Below are 20,242 nucleotides of genomic sequence, written 5' to 3'. Positions count from 1 at the left end.
AACCTGATGTCTTATTCTAATCTTCTGTTTGTGTCCTATCAAATCCCTCAAGAAGGAAATTTGCTGCTGTACAATCTGACATTTGCCACTTTTGCACAGTCTGGACATCTTCTCAAATCTTTCCACCCCAAAAGCCTGGACTAAAAAAGTCATCTAGAGGTGAGAGTGCAAAGTATCAATTAAAAATCAGCAATAAAAAGCAAACAACAAGTTTGAAGACACAATGAAGTAGGCACTTCTGGGGCTGAACTGCGTGCCTCATGTGCAATCTGCAGCCCCTTGGAAAAGGAGAAAAAAGCAGTGTGGCACCACAGGGGATGTGCTGGGTGTCCCCCAAGTCCCCAGCACCCAACTCACACCCACACCTGTGTATCCTGGAGAACTAAAACCCACAGGTTTAGTCCTGTGCCCCTCACTGCAACACCAGTATGAGAGGCTCAGCTGAGTTCCTTTTACTGCCACAATAAAGGCCATGGAAAAACTGCTCTTTATTCCCCATTCATAAGTACAAAAAAAGAGCATAACAGCACTACTCATATTCCACAGGCATTTTATGAGCATGCAGTGTTACAAAAGCTGCTCTCAAACACCAAGATCTCCTAAAAACTTTCAAGGTAAGACTTGGGATGCTCCAAACTTTGCCTTTGCCCTCAGAATGAAAGAAAAACCCAGTTAACAGGACAAAGTCAAAAAGTAAAAGTAGAATTTAGGGGCTGAAAGGATCAGAATTTCCCTAATGCAGGAATTAGTGCTATTACCAAGAAATTGGAAGTTCCTGGAAATTTATCTGAAAATCTGCTTATGAAGGTGCTTTTGCTGTTTTGGTAGGGTTTTTTTAGGGTTTTTTCATTTGGTTGGTTTGTTGTTTTTTTTTTTTTTTTTCTCCTGGGAGCAAATCTGAAATGCTGCCTGCTACAGACTGACAGATTTGGATGGGAATGTGGAGCTGGAATGGAGCCCTCCCCGGGAGGGGGTGGAAGAGCAAGACCACAACCAGGGTTATTTCACCACAGATCATCACAGGGCAGCAAAAACCAGGAGCACCAACAGGAGCAGGGGTGGGTGACATGGGATCACACAGAGTGGGAGTTATTTGGAGTTCCCATCCGCTGTCTCCTGGCAGAGGCTTGGTTACCACAAAGCAGATGGCTTGAGGGATGTCACATCACTCTTCCTGTGCCAGGGGACTTCCACAGTGCTGCTGGGGAGTGCCCACAGCCACACACAGCCTCTGAGCAAAGCCAGGAAGAGCTGGCAGGGGCCACAGGCTCAGAGCATCACCTCCAGCCTCCCGGGGCTTTCTGCTCTCCAGAAATCCCATCACTCTCTCCTGCTGCAGGGCTGGGCTCCATCACCCCCTCAGGCACACCTGGAGTTTCCTTCTGGGAAACAGCTGGGCTTGTTCCTGGCTGTCTGACCCCAAGTGACCTCCTTCTCCATTCCTGCACCATTCCTTCTCCAGCCCCATCTGCAAGCAGAGTGGTACCCCAAAGTGCTACAGGGCCGAAACCCCCTCACCCCAAACTCATCCCAGTGTAATGCACTGCCCTGGCTGGACAAAGCCAGCTGGAGGCTGGGGAGTGCAGAATTCTGCTTTTAGCACTAAGCTGGCCACAAGGGAAGGACAGGAGATGGGCAAAGACCTCTCAGCATGTGCTGTCTGCCTCTTCCCTGCCTTTGCTGAGTGCACAGCACCCTCTCACCCCATCAGAAATATCCCCAGCAGCTCAGTTCACAGCTCAGCCTTGGCCTGTGATGTAATTCCATTTTATTCTCTTCTTAAGGTCACCACTAAACTCAACTCCAAGTCCACAACCACCAGAGAGGTTCCTCCACAAGGGCACATCACTGCTCAGCTGTACCAGGGCACTTTCTCCACCCTTCAGCAAGGAGTTCCAGGGAGAAGCCTCACACTCCCCTGACACATAAACCCAGCTCCATCTCTCATTTTCCATTTACACCAGTAGAACTCACCACAACCCATTCTGAAGTCTTCTGCCTCACCCACTGACACATATTAAATACACAGGGTTTGCTTGCATTTTATCCAGAATCAGCCAATACTGCTGAGGGATATTAATTCAGCTTTCCTGATATTTAAATTTAGCTTTTCTGCGCCCTTTGTGTGATTTCAGGCAACTTCATGCTGCAAATAAATCAGCATTATGGTCTCACACGCTCCAGGGGAGTGGAAAGCATCCATTGCTCCCTGCAAAGACTCCCCCACATCCACAGAAACAAGACAAAGAGGTGTGGGTCAGCTCCTGAGGGCTGCGTGGAATAAGCTGTTCCATACCTCCTCTTTCCTCAGCCTGCTATAAATACATATTACAGCTCGCTCAGCCAAGGAGTAACAAAGCAAGGAAAATTAGGACAAAGAGGATTACCCAAGAGTTATTTCCCCTTTTAAATTTTTTATACAAAGGCCTGATGTTAACTGAGTATTCCTGGTGACAAGAAGGCTGCGAGAAACTTAGCCCTGAGGTGTCAGCATTCAGAACTAAATCCCAGGGGATTTTACTGTGTTGCAAGTGCCTTTCCCTGGGACTTTTCCTTCAAAGCCCTCCAGGACTTGGCATCTATGAGTGTTTTCCCACTAGGAGCCCATGGAGAGCACAGGGCTCTGCTGCTGTGCCAGGAAATGGGGGAGCTGTGGTCACTCACCCACTGCTCACCAAACCTCTGGACAAATCCAGCCCCACACTGCAGGCAAAGCCCTGCGGTGTGCCTGGGAGTCCATGGATCCTTCCACAGACTGACTGGAATTTTCTGGCACCCGTCTCCACCAGGTGAAGCAAACTTGAAAACATTTTCATTGAGAATGGGCTCTGAGAGTGAAGCCAGGGAGCGCCAGGAAAGGCGGGAAGTGACTTATCCTTGAAATATGAAGTATTGTTCAACGAGGAACACACTCGGGACACGGCTGACCTGCCAGGCCTCTGCAAGACACGCTCAGCCCCACAGATCCCCCAGCCCTGCAGCAGCTCCTGGCACACTCCTGCTATCCAAAGTGTAGGCAGCAACCTGCTGCAGCACAGCCCTCACTTCCCAGGAACAGGGAGCACCCATTTTGCCTTGACTGAGATGGCTCCCTGATTAAACCCATCAAACACACCTCCTGCAGGCACTGGCATGGTGGATGCCACGTTTCTAAGCAGGCTTTCAAAACCCCAACTCATTCATTGAGGTGGGCAAGACAGCAGGGTTTATCTCGCATCAAATAAAATCCCTCTGGCTTACTATAATCTCTTTTTTCTTGTAATTATTCTTTTGATATTATCAGCCTCTCCAACGTGTCAGATTTTCTGCCTCCCTTTTTCTATGAGATTTCTCTGTCAGGCTCTGGCAGTGACCAGGGAGCTGGAGAGATGGAGAGCAGGGTGCTGCTAGACAAGTTGGAATCACTGAATCATTTAGGTGGAAGAGAGCTTTAAGATTGTTGCCTCACCTGTCTTGTCTCAAGTTGCCTTTTCCTCCCTTCAATTTATCACCAAACACTTGATGTCATTTTTCCTGACTTCTTAAGGCACAAGGCAACTGGACAGCTGCACAGGCAGAGTCTGCTACGAGCCACATCACAGTTTTGGGACAAGGTGAAAATTAAAATAATTTTAAAGGGATTTCCCCCTTCATAGAGAGGGGTAAGTGGAGCAGCCTGTTGTCCTGGGGAGTGTGGGAGTGTGGGGCAAAGTCTGGTGAGTGCTGACAGCTCAAGTGCTCCCATATGGGGACAGGGAAGGGCAGCAAAGAGAGACCAGAGGCGTCTCTGTGCTCTGAGGCATCACACAGGAGCTAAACACCAATTCTAAAGCCTGCTGCAAAGTTAAAAACAACATCAGGCAGCAGGCATTGGTGCAAAGCAGCAATGGAAAATGAGCCCTGCAGGTTTGCTGTGCATCCTGTGGGAACTTGGAATGCACTCTGCAGTTTTGGGGTCTCTGCCCCCAAAGCTCTGTATTCGCATTTGTTTCTCACCTGCTCCAAAAGTGCTAGAATTTCAGAAAATACACGAAAAAAATAAAGTTTGTCTAGCAACCTGCAGCAAATGGGTCAAGCCCTAATAGAGAAGCCATCACCACCTTAATAGGGACTGGCAGTCCTTGCTGTTCCCAGATGCTGGGCTTGAAAATACCTCAGGGCTGACTTATCTGACTACCCAGAGACCTCCCCAGAAATAAATGATTGCCCTTGTGAGCGATGGCTTCCAAACTCAGCTCAGGAAGCTTTATGAGGGGCTGAGCCTCCTGTGAAGCATCACCAAGGCAGCTCTTCATTGTAATAGCTGGGAGGAAACGGCCAAAACATTTGCTGGAGAAATTCAGAAGTTTTCCAAGAACAAAATAAGAGGGAAAACAAAGAAAGAATTTAATATGCCGCCCACAGCTGCCTGGAAAGCTCAGTGATTCAGTTACAGGAGTTGCTCACTGGGAAGGAGATCCAAGGCTGAAAAGGCAGGAGGGAGCAGTGGTCACTTATCTTTCCAGAGAGTAAGGGATGGGGGGGAGCACTGCTGATAGATAAAAGCTCATGTTTCATGTTTTTATCAGTGCAGTGCTGTTCCTCTGCTCGCAAATCCGAGATTACCAGGGATGGAGGAGGAGCACAAATCTTAAAGGCAACACAAAACTTGATTTTTTATGAAATAAATAACTTAAAAAAAAGGAAAACCAGACACAAATCCCTCAGAAGAGGGTGTGTGTGTGTGTCCAGCTCGTGTGGGCAGCGCTGCCTCCTGCAGTCCTGGCAGGAAGCACCTTGGCAGCCACCCTGGCCCCAGCCCAGGCGCAGGAAGGGCAGAGCCATTTCTCACTGACAAAGGAAAACAAGTCCCAGCCCTCCCCTCCGGAACCAGGCGGGCAGAGACTGCTCCACCTGCTCTGCTGGCACATTTTGGAACCAGGCATCACCTCCTGACACGGCCACGCAGCACATCCTGCCCCTCCATCCACGAAACATTCTGGCTCGGCCCAAACTCTCCTCAGTGTGCAAACAGGCCATCCACAAATGTAGTGGGATTTGGATTTAATTGCCACCTTGGCCACATCCCAAAGCTGCACACACAGCTCAGCTATCATCCCAGGAGTCTCTATCCTAAAAAACACCACAGCAGCTGAGGGTGGATCCTCTCACCAACAGCTCAGACTCTCCTTTTCCAACCAATTTCCCATGTCCAACTCTCACCCTGGCATTACTGGTATGGAAAGTGGGATGGGGGATCAGGATCAATCAGCTCAGTGAGGTCACTTACCACCAAGTACAGCATGGTGTACAGGGAGAAGGACGCGTGCCCCGAGAAGAAGGATTTCCTGCAAAACAAAGCAGGTGCTCAGAACCAGCCAGCACAATCCTCAATATTACAATTGTCCCTACAATATGGTGACTTGCCTGTGGCATCTGAGGGTGCCAGACTAGAGGGACTCACAACCCCCAATCCTTTGGTTATAAAACCCCTGTTATCCGCCCTGCCTGCTGGTGAGGCAGAAAGCAAACGGATGGACAGGATGCTTGCATTGTTTGGCCCTTCCTGGCCTACTCAGGGGACAGCAGTTATTTCCAGGATAACCCAATAACTCATCATCTCGCCTCAAATAACCGGGAAACCCTGAAGAAATGAGAAGAGAGCAACTTCTCCAGAAATTTGATTGCAGCGTGTGGAATGTGCCCCCAGAAAGGTCAAAATTGGGCATCTGATGGATGTGATAGAGCTCCAAGGGGAGGCACTGGAAGCCCTGCCTGTGTGGTGGAGCCTTTCCTGAGGAGAAGCTCTGCTGTGACACACAGGACAGCTCGGGCTGCTCACCATGAGCTCAGCTCTGGGGCTGAATTCCCACAGAGAGCGGCAGCTCAGTGAAACAATAGTGTAGGAGTAAAGAGAAAGGAAAAGAAATATTGTTCAGCTGAGTGCCACACTTCCCAAGGGAAACTGCTGCCCACTGGAAAACGGATTTATGGCCTTCGCAGAAAAAGCAGCATTTCATGGAATCCTAGAATGGTTGGTGCTGCAAGGGACATCAAAGACCAGCTTGTTCCACCCCCCTGCTATAGGCAGGGACAGCTTCCACTAGACCAGGTTGTTTAGATCCCAATCCTAGATGGCCTTCTAGGGATGGGGCATCCATCCACAGCTTCTCTGGGCAATCCACCCAATGCCTCACCACCCTCACAGAGGAAGAATTTCATCCTAAGATCCAAACTAACCCCACTCTCAGTTTCAGATTCGAATCCTCTACTGCAGACAGAGAAACCCGAGCCACATTAAGTGTCAGCAACCCTTGGCCCTGGTGCCAGGGGCTCTCACCTGGCTTCCTGCACCCTGCTGTCACTCCCCCTGCAGGTGTAGTTCTGGATGTAAACTCCCTTGGCGCAGTTGATGGTGGAGAAATCCAAGTCACAAACCGCCAGGAAATGCGGCCGCAAGCGCCCGACGGACACTTTGGCAATGTCTGTGAAGGACTGGCTGATGGCACAGCCAAAAACAAAGCAGCCCACTTGCTTGTAGAGAGCTGCCACGTAGGGGTTCTGGATGAAGGAGCGGGATTTCTCCTTCAGGTAGTGGATGCGGTAGAGCTCTCCCGTTATAATCTGCGAGGGAAGCACAACAGAGAGGTCAGAGAGCAGGAAAAACTCCGGGCAAATGTCAATTCTTTAACTTCCTTTCTGCCTCTGTCAAGGTTTGGATTGAAGCTCTGGAAATGGTACTTGGTATTCAGGCTCAAACGTGTATTATTTCTTATCTATATTAGAGTCTTACAAGCTGTGAGTTCTACAGCACTCTGCAAACAAGCTACAAAATGGTTAACTATCTTTCTTTACAAGGTCTTTTAGGGCTAAACTATCCAATTAAAAAATGACACCTAGATTATTTTTACTTTTAACCCAATAACCAATCCATCATGTCCCACAATGTGGACTTCTCTGTCCAATTACAAAAAAACACCCAAACCCTTGAAGAAGAAGGTGAAGAAAAAGGACCAGCCACTGCCCTAAAACCTGAATCTTGCCCCATATATATTGCTATATTCTAAAACCTTAAACTCCAAGTTTTCCACCCTGTGATATTACACACTCCTATTCAAACTCCACACCCATAATCCCAGTTCTATCATTCAATTTTAGAAGCCTTCTCCACGGCCTCAGGTCAAATATAGTGCTCTCTTGAGGGTCTGTTCCTTTCAGCACAGAAAGTTTAAAATTCTCAGCATGCAGGGGTCCAACAGGCAAAAGGAGGGCTGGGTGTGAATGCAGGGTTGAGACAGCTCTGGGATCTCAAACCAGGAATCTGCTTCTGGAGTGAGAAGGAGAAGCCATGGCCCAGTGTCTCTCCATCCTCCCCTCAACCCTCCCAGTGCTCGGTATGTTGTTTATGGAAAAATCCATTAAACAAAACAAGAGAGTAAATTTTAGGTTAGCACATTGGCATATCTTTACAGAAGTGAAATAACACCCCAGCATAGTGGGAGAAGAAAATTGACAAAAACCAGATGAAGAATTAGTGTGTGTTGGGAAGAAGAGGCCAGACCCACCACCCTCTTATCAAACTGATTTTGGAGGAAAATAAACCCACATCCTGCTTATCTTCCTCTCTTAAAATCATTAACACAACAAGGGAAGAAACAGAAAGCCCCAAATTTTTCAGATTCTGACCCAAAACTTGTTGCCAGCAGACCCAATTCAGACCTCTCAAGGCCTCCAAAAAGTCCAGCTATTTTGGGGCATTTCAAGGTGTCTTGCCATCACATGGCAGCAGATTATGTTTTTCTTGTGTCAGGGGTGCTGAGGTTTGACAGTATCGCCATAAATCACTGTCAGGGAGCAGAGGATCCAACTTGTCACACTCATGACTCTTAGGAGGCAGGTTAATGAAAATCAGGCTGTGAAATGAAGTCCAAATGTCTCACCTCTCCCAAAGAGCCAAAGATTTAAATTGTTCTCCGTCACGCTACACACCTAAATTTTAAGCTCCAGATTTACAGCTTTAGGATTTCATTCATTACTCTAAATGTTTTTATACCTGAGTAATAAATCGAGGCAGAGGTTTTGTGAGGTTTGTTTTTTGGTTTTTTTTTTGGATGCCCCCTTGTCTCTACCTCTCTGTAGTCACGGGGACTGTGATATGTAAAATTAACTGTCAAGAAAAATGCCTTCATGTTAATCCCTTTCTGGAGCAGCCCACAATATTCCTCCCGGCGTGGCAGCCTGCCAGCCACAAGCAGGAGACGAGGCTCCCCTGCCTACCTTTTTTAAAAGCTTGGCACAACCTTTGGAAACTAATAAACTGGAAAAGTATGGCAATTAGACTAAGAAGAGTTGAAGCTGTATCATTGTTTGAACTCACTCGTACCGGGGCTTGGAAAAACAAAGGTTGACCTAAGGCAGCTGAAATTGCAGCTAAGCAGGCTTTATCAAAGAGAGATACAACTGTAATAACAGAAATAAATGCCAAGCTAGAGCAGGCTCTGCTACCATGCACAGAAATTCTCTGAGTGGCTGCACCACCATCTGGGGTTTACACGTCACAGCTGAGATTTCCTCTTGGAAATCTGGTAGTGACCAAGGCTTGTTTAGGGAGCTGCATCATTTTAATCCTCACAGTCTCCATAGACCATGGTTTATCTCCATTTTGAACCCTGTTCCAGCACAGGAAATCTACTGGCATGAGGCCTGCAGAGGGAGGTTGTCCTGGATGGACACAAAGGCTCCTGCATTCCCAAAAGCCTAAATTCACAAGAAGGGAAGCTCTGAGGCTCAAAACTTGTGGCTTTCACAGAGGGAAGACCAGACAAATTAAGGACGATATCTGACACTGGGAGATGTGCCATTACTGCAAACTCACAAACAGATCCACTCAAACCTGAGGCTCTTGGCCTGTGGAAAGGCATGTGACCATTTTAAACAGGGACCAACAAAAGTCTGGGGATTAATATTTTTCTCTCACCGCTGGTGGTCTGGGTAATTGCACACATGTAGCAGATTGTAAATTGGAGCCTTCACTCCCTCAGTAAAATGCTGCTGGGTACCCAGGAACCCTCCCCAGTTAGTGAAAGCCATGGATCAACTTAATGAGAAGCTAAAAATTGGGTAAACTTGGTTTTTTGGCAGTGCTGTCCCAGATAAAGCAGGACGGTGAAAAACTAATGCAGCACAGATGTGCACAGACTGGAAGGACATCCTGAAAAGAAAACAAGTTTTCAAGATATCAAGCTCTTCTCATGCCTTGCACTCCTGGCAAGCCATCCACATGGGTCATGTTCCATTCCCAGGTGATGGGCACAATTCCCTGGCACACATATTTTAAAAAGCTGGTCACTAGAGAGAAGCCAATATCAAATTTTTCTGTCTGTGAATGCTTTTTGCAGACTTTCAGTTGTCAAGTCCATTTTATTGTTATTATAATCTATCACCAGCAATCCAATTAGCCTGTAATTATTTTTAGAGCTTTTCTAGCCACTTGCTTTTGGTGTAACATTCCCTGTGCTAATCACATTGCAGCATATCACCTTCAACTGTAAAACAACCAGCTAATCCAGGTGTGTCACTTATATCACCTAGCAAATTAATTTAATTAGGCATTTTTCACAGTCCTTCAAGACCTATCAGGTGTGGGGACATGGTACCACAGCAGTGGTGCCCCTAAAAAGCTCAGGAGTGTCACCTTCCCCTTCCCCCCATCCAAGGGACCACCAACATCACACCAACCACCTTCTAGAGTACAAAGAGCAGTCAGGAGAGAGGTGAGAGTGCAGAGCCCAGGGGCACGAGCCTCTCCAGTGCCATCTGCACGGAAATTTGCCTGAAGTCAGTGAATACACACATATCAAAACCAAATGCATATCCTCTCCCATGCTGAAGGAAGCAAAGGTCTCTCTTCTGCCGTTTACTTAACAAACTCTCTGGGTGTCCTCAAGCCACTTAAAACATGACCTGGACCTTTTTACCCCAGGCCAGACTGCCTACGACGCCACGTGAAGCCAGGGCGTGAAATTTTGGCTGCTCCATCCCAAAAGCCAGCTCCCTGGAAGTGCTCATGACCACTGCCCTGCCTTCCAAAGGAGCCAAAGGAGCGCACTCAGTGCTCTGTGGATTTGGAAGGAATTCCTATTATGCTGCAGTAATTCTGGTATCTGGGTTACATCTGAAAAAGGAGGTCAGGCTGACTTGAATTTTCCATGCAGGCTGCCATAGCAAAGAAATCTGTTGCTTCAGTTCCTCGTTAGCCATTTGTGTCACTCAACAGCAAATAACTGAGCTTTTGAATTTACCTTATTAAGTTACATTTGTTGTGGGCACAGTGAAACCAGGGCAGAAACATCCAATTCTTTGGGGATTTTCATTCTCTTTTAATTGACCTGCTATTTCGTGGTAGAGAGTTGATGGATCACACAGGCAGCTGATTATGTTTCCAGTTTCTGTTCCAACTCCTGTATTTGCCACTGCCTCATTAGGGATCAGAAGCACACTCTGCATGGAGCTGGCGTGCCGATAGCTCCGGCAGTAATGCGAAAATGAGAGGCTTTTCCATTTCATTTTTATGGCTTTTCCACACTCAGGGGTCATTCACCTGCAGGGTGAAATTCTGCTGTGTTTATAGAATTGGGGACCTGGCACCTTTTGGGCTTGTTTTGAGGAGGGAGGGGCCAGAAGGACAGGGCAGTTTTGGGGATCTGCTTTGCTGAGTGCGTGTATGTGGTCAGGAAATGATGGAGAGATGAGGAAATGATGGAGATATTCACATCACACAAGGCTGACGATGGGGCATTACCAAAGTAGGCACTGTGCCATCCTAAAATATCTATTGCCCATGACATTCCATGAAAGGAAAGGTGAAAGGAGAACAAGTGCTTCTGACCTCTCCATCTCCACCCCTCCCAGCTGAAGGAGCAAAGGAAGGCGGCACTTCTGGGAAAGCACCTGAGCTGCTCTGGCAGCAGGTGAGAAGGAAAAAAATGTAGGTACTTTTCATAGGGGAATTTCATCTTAGCTGGAAGTGTTTAAGCAACAACCTGGAGACAGCTCTTGTCTTCTGCCCCAGACCAGGCACACAAGGGCATCAGAAGGCTCAACTCATGGGCTGAGTTCAGTTTTTTGGCTGACAAAGAAAGCTCTTGCCATGCAAGCATTTCCTAGCACAGCTCTAGAAAAACTGGCAGAAGGAAAATGAAGAGGCATTGGGAAGGTGGGACATTAACTACATTTTACAGTGCGGACTCTGGGAACATGCTCCCTATGGAAGGTTTTAATTGTCTTTTAAAAATGGCTGTAATATGCAATCTCTTAAAAACCTAATACTAACCTGTTAAATTTTCCAGGCACTGGTTAGCTGAAAAGATGTATCCTTTCTTTGTTTTTTAAACCTTATAAAATAGGCAAATACCACGAGTTATTTGAATAGCGACAAACCATGCCAAGTCCTTACTGACACTCAAGTGTTTTTGCCTCTACTCTGAACTCCTACTGGAGGGTGGAAAAGTTCTTGTGAAGCTCACAGACTTGCCCAAACAGCTTTGGGCCTGTTTACAGGCTTCAAGAGTAATCTCATTCCTCTCATTACATGCTTTCATTTGTAAATATTTGCAACTCCATGCTTACAAAAGTCAAACAACCCGCAGAGGAGATGTGCTCCGGTAGACACCGTGGCAGCATTAGCAGGACAAAGAGGTGCCAAAAAGCCCCTGCTGGGACAGAGGAGGAGGTTCTGGAGGTTGGACTCACCGCGAGGATGGCGATGAGGATGCCTGCAGCACACAGCACCGCGTCGTTGATGGTTTCCACGTTCTTCTGCGGGTACCTGATGCTGTCGTCGTCGCAGTAGAAGCCCCTCTGGTAGGGCTGGATTGTGCTGGTCTCGATGATGAGGAAAGGCAACCCGGCTACAAAGAAGGGGAGACAACAACCAAACCCATCAGCAATACAGGCAAAAACAAGCAGCTCACAAAAACCCCCCAAGATTCAACGAGAAAACCCCTTGCAAACCACGCATCACCATTCCTGGTGCTTTTCTTTCCATATCGCTATCTTTCCAAAGGGAATAGCATTGCGATTTGTTTTTCCAAGCTGCTCTTGCAGGGAAAAAGCATCTCCTCTGTTATGGTTATCAGATGTCTACGCAACCTGGTTCCAGTTAAGCCCTGTGCACTGCAAATATTAACTTACAGGAACAGACCCCTGGAGCAATCCCTCTGCAAAAGGCCATGAAAACCAATCTGGCACTTTTCTCCGGGGAGGGCCCGATGCTGCTCCGAGTGCGCCGGGCAGAGCAGCCCAGAGCTGTGCAAACAAACACGGCAGGATCCAGTATCCGCAGGGCTTCTCTCCATCCCCGGCCAGCTACTCTCCATCCCATCACTTCCCTGCCTTTGAAGCCTTCCTTGGCTCACTTCTCTTTGTGTTTACAGGGTGTTTTGACAGTTTCCTGTTTGTACCTACTAACACACCAACCATGTGCTTTGGGCAGCTGTGGGACACCCATCCATGCAAGGACCAGAGCATTCACAAAAGCTGAGGAACTCCCATCCGAGCCTGTTCACCTTCGATCACAATAAAGCCACTTAAAGTACTTAAATCTGGGTTTTAAGTACTATCTGGGAACCTTCTGTGCAGGATTCCTGTGTCTGGACAGCTTGGCTGGATCTTTGCACCAGGCAGGAAGCAGATCTGCTCAAGACATGGGTCAGGACACACAGTATTGGGGGCACACGTGGAAATTGTGGCACATCCATAACTCCGTATTTTTTTATGTTTTTCAGATAAATACAGCACAGCCTCAAACTTAGAAGGTGTGTATCCCAACCACAATGTCACCTTGGGCAGGACAGCCTCCTTCCCTTTGCCTCAGTTTCCCCATCCATCTTTGCTGTTAAGCCCATCATTGAGAGGAGCACTACATCCCCACAAAACCAAGCCCCAAATTCCCTGAAACCCATGTTCAGAGTAAATCGCAAGCCACAAGGTACAGGAAACCCTCCTCCCACTTGCAGAGCGAAACCCAGGTAAGGGGAAAAACAAATGCACAGTGGTTCCAGCTGTCCTTGGGCCAAGACAACAGGTCTCACACCCAGATCCTACAGAAGGCATTAGGGAATACTTGTCGACCACTAACTTGCTTAAGTATCTGTGGGTTTGTTTACACAGCTAGCAGTCAAAGACATCAGAGAGTTTTTCCTTCTAAAATGAATAAAAATAATAAATAAAAAATGAAGCGCTGTTGGGTCTGACCCAAAGCTGTCCACAGCACATTTGTAGTGAGCACCATCTGCTAGATGTGATTAGCAAGGGCACCATGCATGTTATTCAGAAATGTCACCAAAATAATGCTCCCCATGTTCTCCACATGAACCACTCTCTGGATTTCACTTTGCGCAATCCACTTTGGCTGCTTTTCCTATATGTTAATGGGTTTGCCTAAGCCAGGATTACTACAGGGTTTTGTTAGTCTTAAGAAAAAACTCCATTGCCTGTGAGCAGGGACAACACATACTCAAGTGAAATTTTCAGGTACTCCATAGAGGTCGAGGCCACTGCTCAGGGCCCCTTTCAGATCCTCTCAAAAACTCTGGAAATGGGTTAATTTTAAGTTCTGGGCCCTGAGCTGCTTGGCAAGGAGGGACAGTTTCCCCCACGTGTGTGAACCAGCAAGGAACAGCTCCAGAACTGCCCGCCCAGCTCAGATTTGGTAAACAAAACCGGACATCTTGCGTGAATCCAGCTGATCTTCATTCCACTATTTAACTGTTTTGATGCCCAGTCAGCTCGGCCCCAGAAGCCTGCCTGTGATGCCAGCAATCCTGTTTTAATGGGCCACTTAAAAAATCCTTAGGTTTCCTGGTGAGGAATGGCAGGGGAGAAGCGCTAACATCGCCGGGCGCGATCCGGCTCCGTGCGCGCGGGGCTGAACTCGGGGAGCAGACACACCACGGTTACGTGGCTCATTGTTACTCCTCCAGTTCCTCTTGCTAATGGCTTTCACATGACAGGTCTGTAAAACACATGTTCCCACAGACAATAAAATACATCTGAAAGCTAAAACCAGCCCTAAAAAAAAAAAAAAATTAAAAAAAATACATAAAAAAAAAAAAAAAGACAATAGTGTTCCTATATATTCTGTGAACCCAGGAATAATAAAGATTTGTTTCTCCTTCATTCATTGAGCAGCTTGGGGTAGTATTTCCATGTTTCAATTATATGTACACTTGCCACAGCTATAATAAGAGTGTAAGTGACCTATATGGGACACGTTTTCATAAAGCACATAGGCATAGTTTGGAAAATCCAATGGGTTTGTTTTCTCTCCTACAAACTTGTGGTTTAGTGGGATATTGCCAATCAAGTCTTGATATTTTTCCAGCAAAACACTAACCTCAGATTCCCTTTTTTTTTTTTTGCCTTCCCCTCTCCTTTTTTTAACATGAGAAACATAAACATACTCCCTATAACTGAGTGAATATTACTCAGAAGACATAACATGCCTTTGATTTTGAGGGCTGGGTGAGAGGCTGCTCTTTCACCCAAGGAACGGAAGACCCCAGCCCATGGCAACAATAAACTGTGCTCAAGATGGCTCTTCTTCCACAAGGTTATTTCTTGGAGGATAGACTGGCTGAGGGACACCACCCACATTTTTTTTGCCAAGGGGGTTCCAGCATGGAGAAACCTGTAGTGGTGCCAAAAGGCTGGCAGAGCATGGGCTTTGCAGAAAAAACACTACAGAGGAAAGACTGGAAGAAGACAGAAAATTAAACACAGGGAGAGATGCCTTTGGGATGCCTCAAACAAAACACCACAGAGACATTATTCACACTCTGAGATCTGCCTGAGGCAAAAGGATCCAGAAGTGAGGCTTACAGCCCACACACCTTGGAAAGGGAAGGCAAGCAGAGTAGGGCTGTACTGTGAGGATGGAACATCTGTCCTCATCACCTCTCCTGCCCCAGTCTGCCTCTCTGAGTCAGCATTTTAACAGGGAACTTACAGCGTGTATAATCCCTGGCTGCAGATCTACAGATTGAACAGCTGAACCCCATAAAGGTGTTGAGTCTTCAACCTCCACCACTTCCCATCCCAACACATGGTACCAAACTACTGAGGATACAAGAGGTTCACTTCACAAGACAGTGACTTGCACTGAGGTGAATGACAGATGTACAGGGCAGGCAGAAAAATTACACTGATTTTGGGGATGTTCACTTTTCTCCAAAAATGGTACGGTCTGATCATTCTGTCATGTGCAGACCAACTGCAAAATCTCTAGGAATGCTGCAGGAGGGCCTCACATCCTCCTTTATACCAGTATTTCCATGCTGAGAAATGACACAGAAGCCTGTGGACCATGTCCTAAAGCATGAACACAACGCTGGCACATCTAAACAGAGCTGTGAAACCAGAGAAGGGCTGCTATCCCCATCTCATGGGAAACTAAAGCATAAAACAAAGGGATTCGCTTCTTCCAATGCAATAAAAGTAAATAGTGCTGAAATTCCCTTCTCTGACCTGTAACATCCTCCACAAGGTGAAGGAAAGTTTCTTCTCCTCGTACAACGGGGATTTTTTGCTTTAATAACAGAACAAGGAAATCCCAAGCACAAGCTTTCATCCAGCTCTGCTGCAAGAGATCAAACATGGCTCCAAACCATAACAGAATTCTCTTGGGGACTGATCTTGCCCCATCCAAACAGGCTCAGCCCTGCTCCGAGTGGCACGGAGCAGGTGTGGACACTAAGGAATTGTGTGAGGCACTGCGGGATGCTGTGGGGCTGGACATTGAAAAATGATGTTGCTTTTGTTGGGAGGAAGTCCAAGTGACTTGGTGACCTCTAACTGCTGGTGTCCTGTGCTAAGGTATTTCATAGCAGGGTTTAAATTTATTTGTCTTTCCATTTAATAAAGCCAACCGAGTTTGGAAGTCTAGCACCAAGGAAAAAATATTCCTTTCTTTGGTCAGCACCTTTATGAAGAGGCAGTTAATAGGCAATAATCCTGGGAAGGCTGGCAGCTTGAAAGCTAAAACCCCAGCACCAAGCCTAAACAAAACCCCCGTGTACTCTCTGACCAGCTTGAAATGTGCATAAAAATCAAAGGCAGGAGAAAAAAGGGCTCTGTGTTGGTACAGCACTTTGAATCTCAGAGTCTTTGAAAAGTTAGCACTTGTGCAGATTTAGTAGGAGGAAAAAAAAATTTAAAAGGGGATAAGCTTTCATTGGCCACTCATCAAAAAGTGGAAGGAGAGGAAGGCAAGAGGCATTTGTGCACTGACCCACCCAGGGCACTCTCATCTTCCCAGCCCAGCCTTCACCTTTGCACCAAATTAAGCACCATCACCACCTTCTCCTTTACAAATGTCTGGTTTTGATGGGGTTTAGGGTTTTTTTCCGGTTAAATCTTTGTTCTTTAACCCTGCAGGTCAGTGGGATGTTGCTGGCTATCTCAACAAAGCAACGGTAATTTCTAACAAGTATTCCATGATGCTTTTGCCTGCCACTATCCAGGCAGCTGTGGGTGTTCTTAGGGTTTCACTAGATCAGACATCTACCTAAATAAGTGAAAAAGACCATTAATTAATTTGGCAGGGTTGAGTGGAGTATCTAATTCCTTACTCAAGTCACACTGTAAATATTTGAGTACCTACAAGAGACAGGCTATCTATTTGAAGTACTTAGTGGCTGATCTTGGGTACATATAAACCTTATTTGGTTTACAATATTTGTACATATTTAAAATGCATATAAACTAGATTAGCCTATGGTGGGCTTTTATTGGGGCTTTAAAAGTTGGCTTCCCAAAACTCTGAGAGAAGAACTGCAGCACTGCAAGGCCAGGCTTGGCAACTGCTGAGAGAGCGATCAACTCTTGAAGCCAACTTATGCTGCACATGTATAAATGTATATATAAATACATAAATAAAAGTTAATAACCCAACAAATCGAAGTATTTCCACATTTCTGCTGCATCAGGCATGTGCTGTCAATCAAAACAAAAGCCAGCTCTGCACCAGCAGTGGGTCTATGTGAAGGAATGGGAGAAGTGTGGTCAGCTAAAAAAATAATCTCAAGGGACCAGATCTGCAGCCCAGTATCAGCCAAAATAAGGATCCTACTGCAGACTGGATCAAGCTAATAAATTCAGATTTTTAAAGGTCTTGAAAGCATCAGTGATGTGCTTCCATCCCTATGTTTTTTGACTGAATCTGGATATTTGAGACCACATATTCACTAGGACAAGGAGACAACTGGGCTAACCATCAGCTCTGCTATTTTACGACCTGCAAAGTCTTAATTGTTCTTCACCTTGATTCCAGCAGTCCAGCAGACTGATCTGCACATCTGCCTGTATTTTGGAAACATATCTAATATTTTTGTTTGCAAAACAGATTCCCATTCAGCTCGATTACAGTTCCACTACTCTCAGCTGACACATGAGGAGAGAAAATTCTCCACACAAACAAACCCTAGACTTTATGGTAAAACAGGTACCTGCTTTAGAATACTAAAGAACCTATAAACAAGGATCAGTATATATTGCATTTCTCTGATTTGACCTGTTTGGAAAAGTTCTTGGGCACAATGGGTTGCTTTCCAAAAATAGAAAAAAGAAAAGGAAAAGAAAAATAAATAAAAATTTAAAATCAGGTAATTTTCTACTTACTGTAGGTTTGTTCATGTAACTCTCATGAACATTTGCCCCATCTATATTAATTTCTCTGGCATCCTTCCTATGTAGAGAGTGGCATTTCTGTTGTCCATTTTATTATTGTTATTTTTCAGCTAAATTGTAGGAACTTCAAAGCAAACCTCAACATTTTAGGTCCACCAGATGTTACAGATTACAAAAGACTTCCTAGTGGTAGACATAGGTTCATTTTTATTTAGATGGTATTTTCTGGATTCTTACTTTTTTTGGGGTTTCTTTCTTTGTTTTTAGTGAGAACTGGATAATCAGGAGCACTGGGCAAAACATCTTCTCATGCCTGTTAGTGCAATAGCAAACAAGAAGAAAGCAAAAATATTTATTTTCTATATGGACAACCATGTAACACTGATGACCCCAGGCTGCAGTGGTATTTGAGAAGTGCCTTAAAAAGGTACCAAAGGTGGTGTCAAAAGTGCCAGGAGTCTCTACCTGCTGTCCAAACCCATCCTTGGAAATGTTCAAGGCCAGGTTGGATGGGACTTTGAGCAACCTGGTCTAGTGGAAAGTGTCCCTGTTCATGAAAAAGACAAGCTTTAAAGTCCCTTCCAACCCAAATCATTCCATGATTCCATGACATCCATCCTTTGTGGTTAATACCCCCTTGTGCAGCCTGGGGCATATTTATTAACCCAGCCATCATGGGAGAATATCATTATAAAAAGGCTCTTGGTCACACAAATACTTTAAGCCAAATGCCAAATTATCCTCTTGCACTGCAAATTCCTCAGGATTTGAAACCAGGAGTAGAAATACTTCCTCATATGGAGGGAGCACAATGTGTCAGCCTCACGCTCCAAGAGCTCCAGATCAACAGGAATGCTGCCATTGTTTTTTTTCTGGGAGAAAAAGTGCTTTTAGCAAGTAGCTGTCACTTATTTTCAAAGATAAGGACCACATACAGCGGAAGAAAGAGAAGGGAATTCTATAAAGAGTTTTAAGTTGTTCTTCATGGGAGTTTGGCGTGAGCTGATGCATTAAAAAAACCTTTATATTAAAGTGCACATTTATTTTCAATTCCTCGGAACGCATTAATAAGAACAAACAGTCCTATCCAAGCCACAATATGTAGCTCCTTAAAAAATTCTGCATTTGTGGGGTAAAACAGATTTAAACCAGACTGGCCAACCAGCAAATTTGGATTGGGTGAATATAAAAGACATTACCAACAGAAATTCAGAGCCAGCTCCAGATGAACAAGATGGAAACAGCAAATCTGGAGAGGGTGAATATACAAGACATTACTAAGAGGAATCCAGAGCCAGCTCCAGCCAAACTTGATGGAAACAAAGCCATCATTTCCTATTGTCTACAGCAAGGGATAAAATGCAACACCCATGAAAACCCCCAAGTGTCAACACCTTTTGAGGCACCTCTGCACATCCATGTGCTTTGGAAGTCTCACAGATATGACAAGCCTGACCTAGAATGACCCAGCTTGAAGAGGGGGGAAAAACTTAAAAAAAAATAAAGACGTGCCTGTGAACTCTGCAAAGGCCAACAGCTGGTGTGAAAAACACACTGTGGTGACTGTGATGCTTCCAATAACAAATGGAGAGAGCAGGGCTTGCTCTGCTGGTCAGCAGGGTTTGGAACGAGCCTCTCACCACCACTCCTCTGGGTTCTCCTTCGAGAAAGGGCTCAGGCCACTGCCCAGCCCCAGCAACACTCAACACCCCCTTTCTTTTGGGGGGAATCTAAGGGATTTCTGCCAAACCGGTGGCTGAGCAAAACAGTTGCACCCCTTTGTCCCTGTCATCCCACTAGCTGGGTGAATGCTAGTATTTCCCCATGTAATCCCAACTCTGTTCTGCTCATATAGAATCACAGAATGATAGAAAAGATTGGGTTTGAAGGAACCTTAGAAATCACCTAGTTGCAACTTATGCACAGGGATGACACCCACTAGATCAGGTTGCTCAGGGCCCCATCCAACCAACTCATCACCCTCTACTCAAAAGGAAAATTTTGTGAGATGTAGGTGCTGTTTTAATCCATAAAATTCCTTATCTCAGCTCCTTGCCCTCAAACACCTCCACACAGAAGCCCTGGCTCCTCCTCTTTGCACAGACACCCCAAACCAAACCAAGAACAGGTAGAAATATAAACTGTAGCCAGTGCAATGCAGCCAACAAAAGTGTGTTATTTTTAACTCAGTAAAGACACAAACCATATGAAGCAAAATAAAGCCAGTTTACCTAGTTAACATTCAGTCTCTTAAATAAAAATTCATCAAACTTCATCACTGAACTTCCTAAACATCCTTCTGAGCACCATGGCCAGGCAGTGCCACTGTAATTAAGCATGTTTTTGGGAGCAGCTGGCCCTGTGCAGGAGGCAGCAGAGCCCCTGGCCATAGCCCTGAGCCTGCCACCAGTAGCTTTTTGACCCAGTTCTGTCAATGTACCTATTGTAAATGCAAAATCCTTCTTCGGATTTGAAGCAGCAGCCACCTGCACAAATAAGGCCGGGTTATAACTCTGTAACCCAATACAAGCACTGGAAGCTTAAAAAGTTTGTATTCCAAAAAGCACTTCTGACCTCTTCCTTAAAAGTTCACTAATCA

At 45.8% G+C, this 20,242-nt stretch overlaps 1 protein-coding gene across 1 annotated transcript in view; it reads right to left on the bottom strand.

Annotated features, from left to right (window-relative positions):
- Positions 1-20,242, bottom strand: part of PLPP3 (phospholipid phosphatase 3) — a 44,729-nt gene that overhangs the window by 8,489 nt on the left and 15,998 nt on the right. The window contains exons 2-4 of the mRNA XM_059853727.1: positions 11,710-11,867; positions 6,299-6,582; positions 5,249-5,306 (exon numbers count right to left, since the gene is read on the bottom strand). Of these exons, the coding sequence (XP_059709710.1) occupies positions 5,249-5,306; positions 6,299-6,582; positions 11,710-11,867 (500 nt within the window). The remainder of the gene's footprint in view (positions 1-5,248; positions 5,307-6,298; positions 6,583-11,709; positions 11,868-20,242) is intronic.

The sequence above is a fragment of the Haemorhous mexicanus genome, chromosome 9 (assembly GCF_027477595.1).
Source record: "Haemorhous mexicanus isolate bHaeMex1 chromosome 9, bHaeMex1.pri, whole genome shotgun sequence".
Lineage (NCBI taxonomy): Eukaryota > Metazoa > Chordata > Aves > Passeriformes > Fringillidae > Haemorhous > Haemorhous mexicanus.
This window is presented reverse-complemented; position numbering and strand designations above follow the sequence as displayed.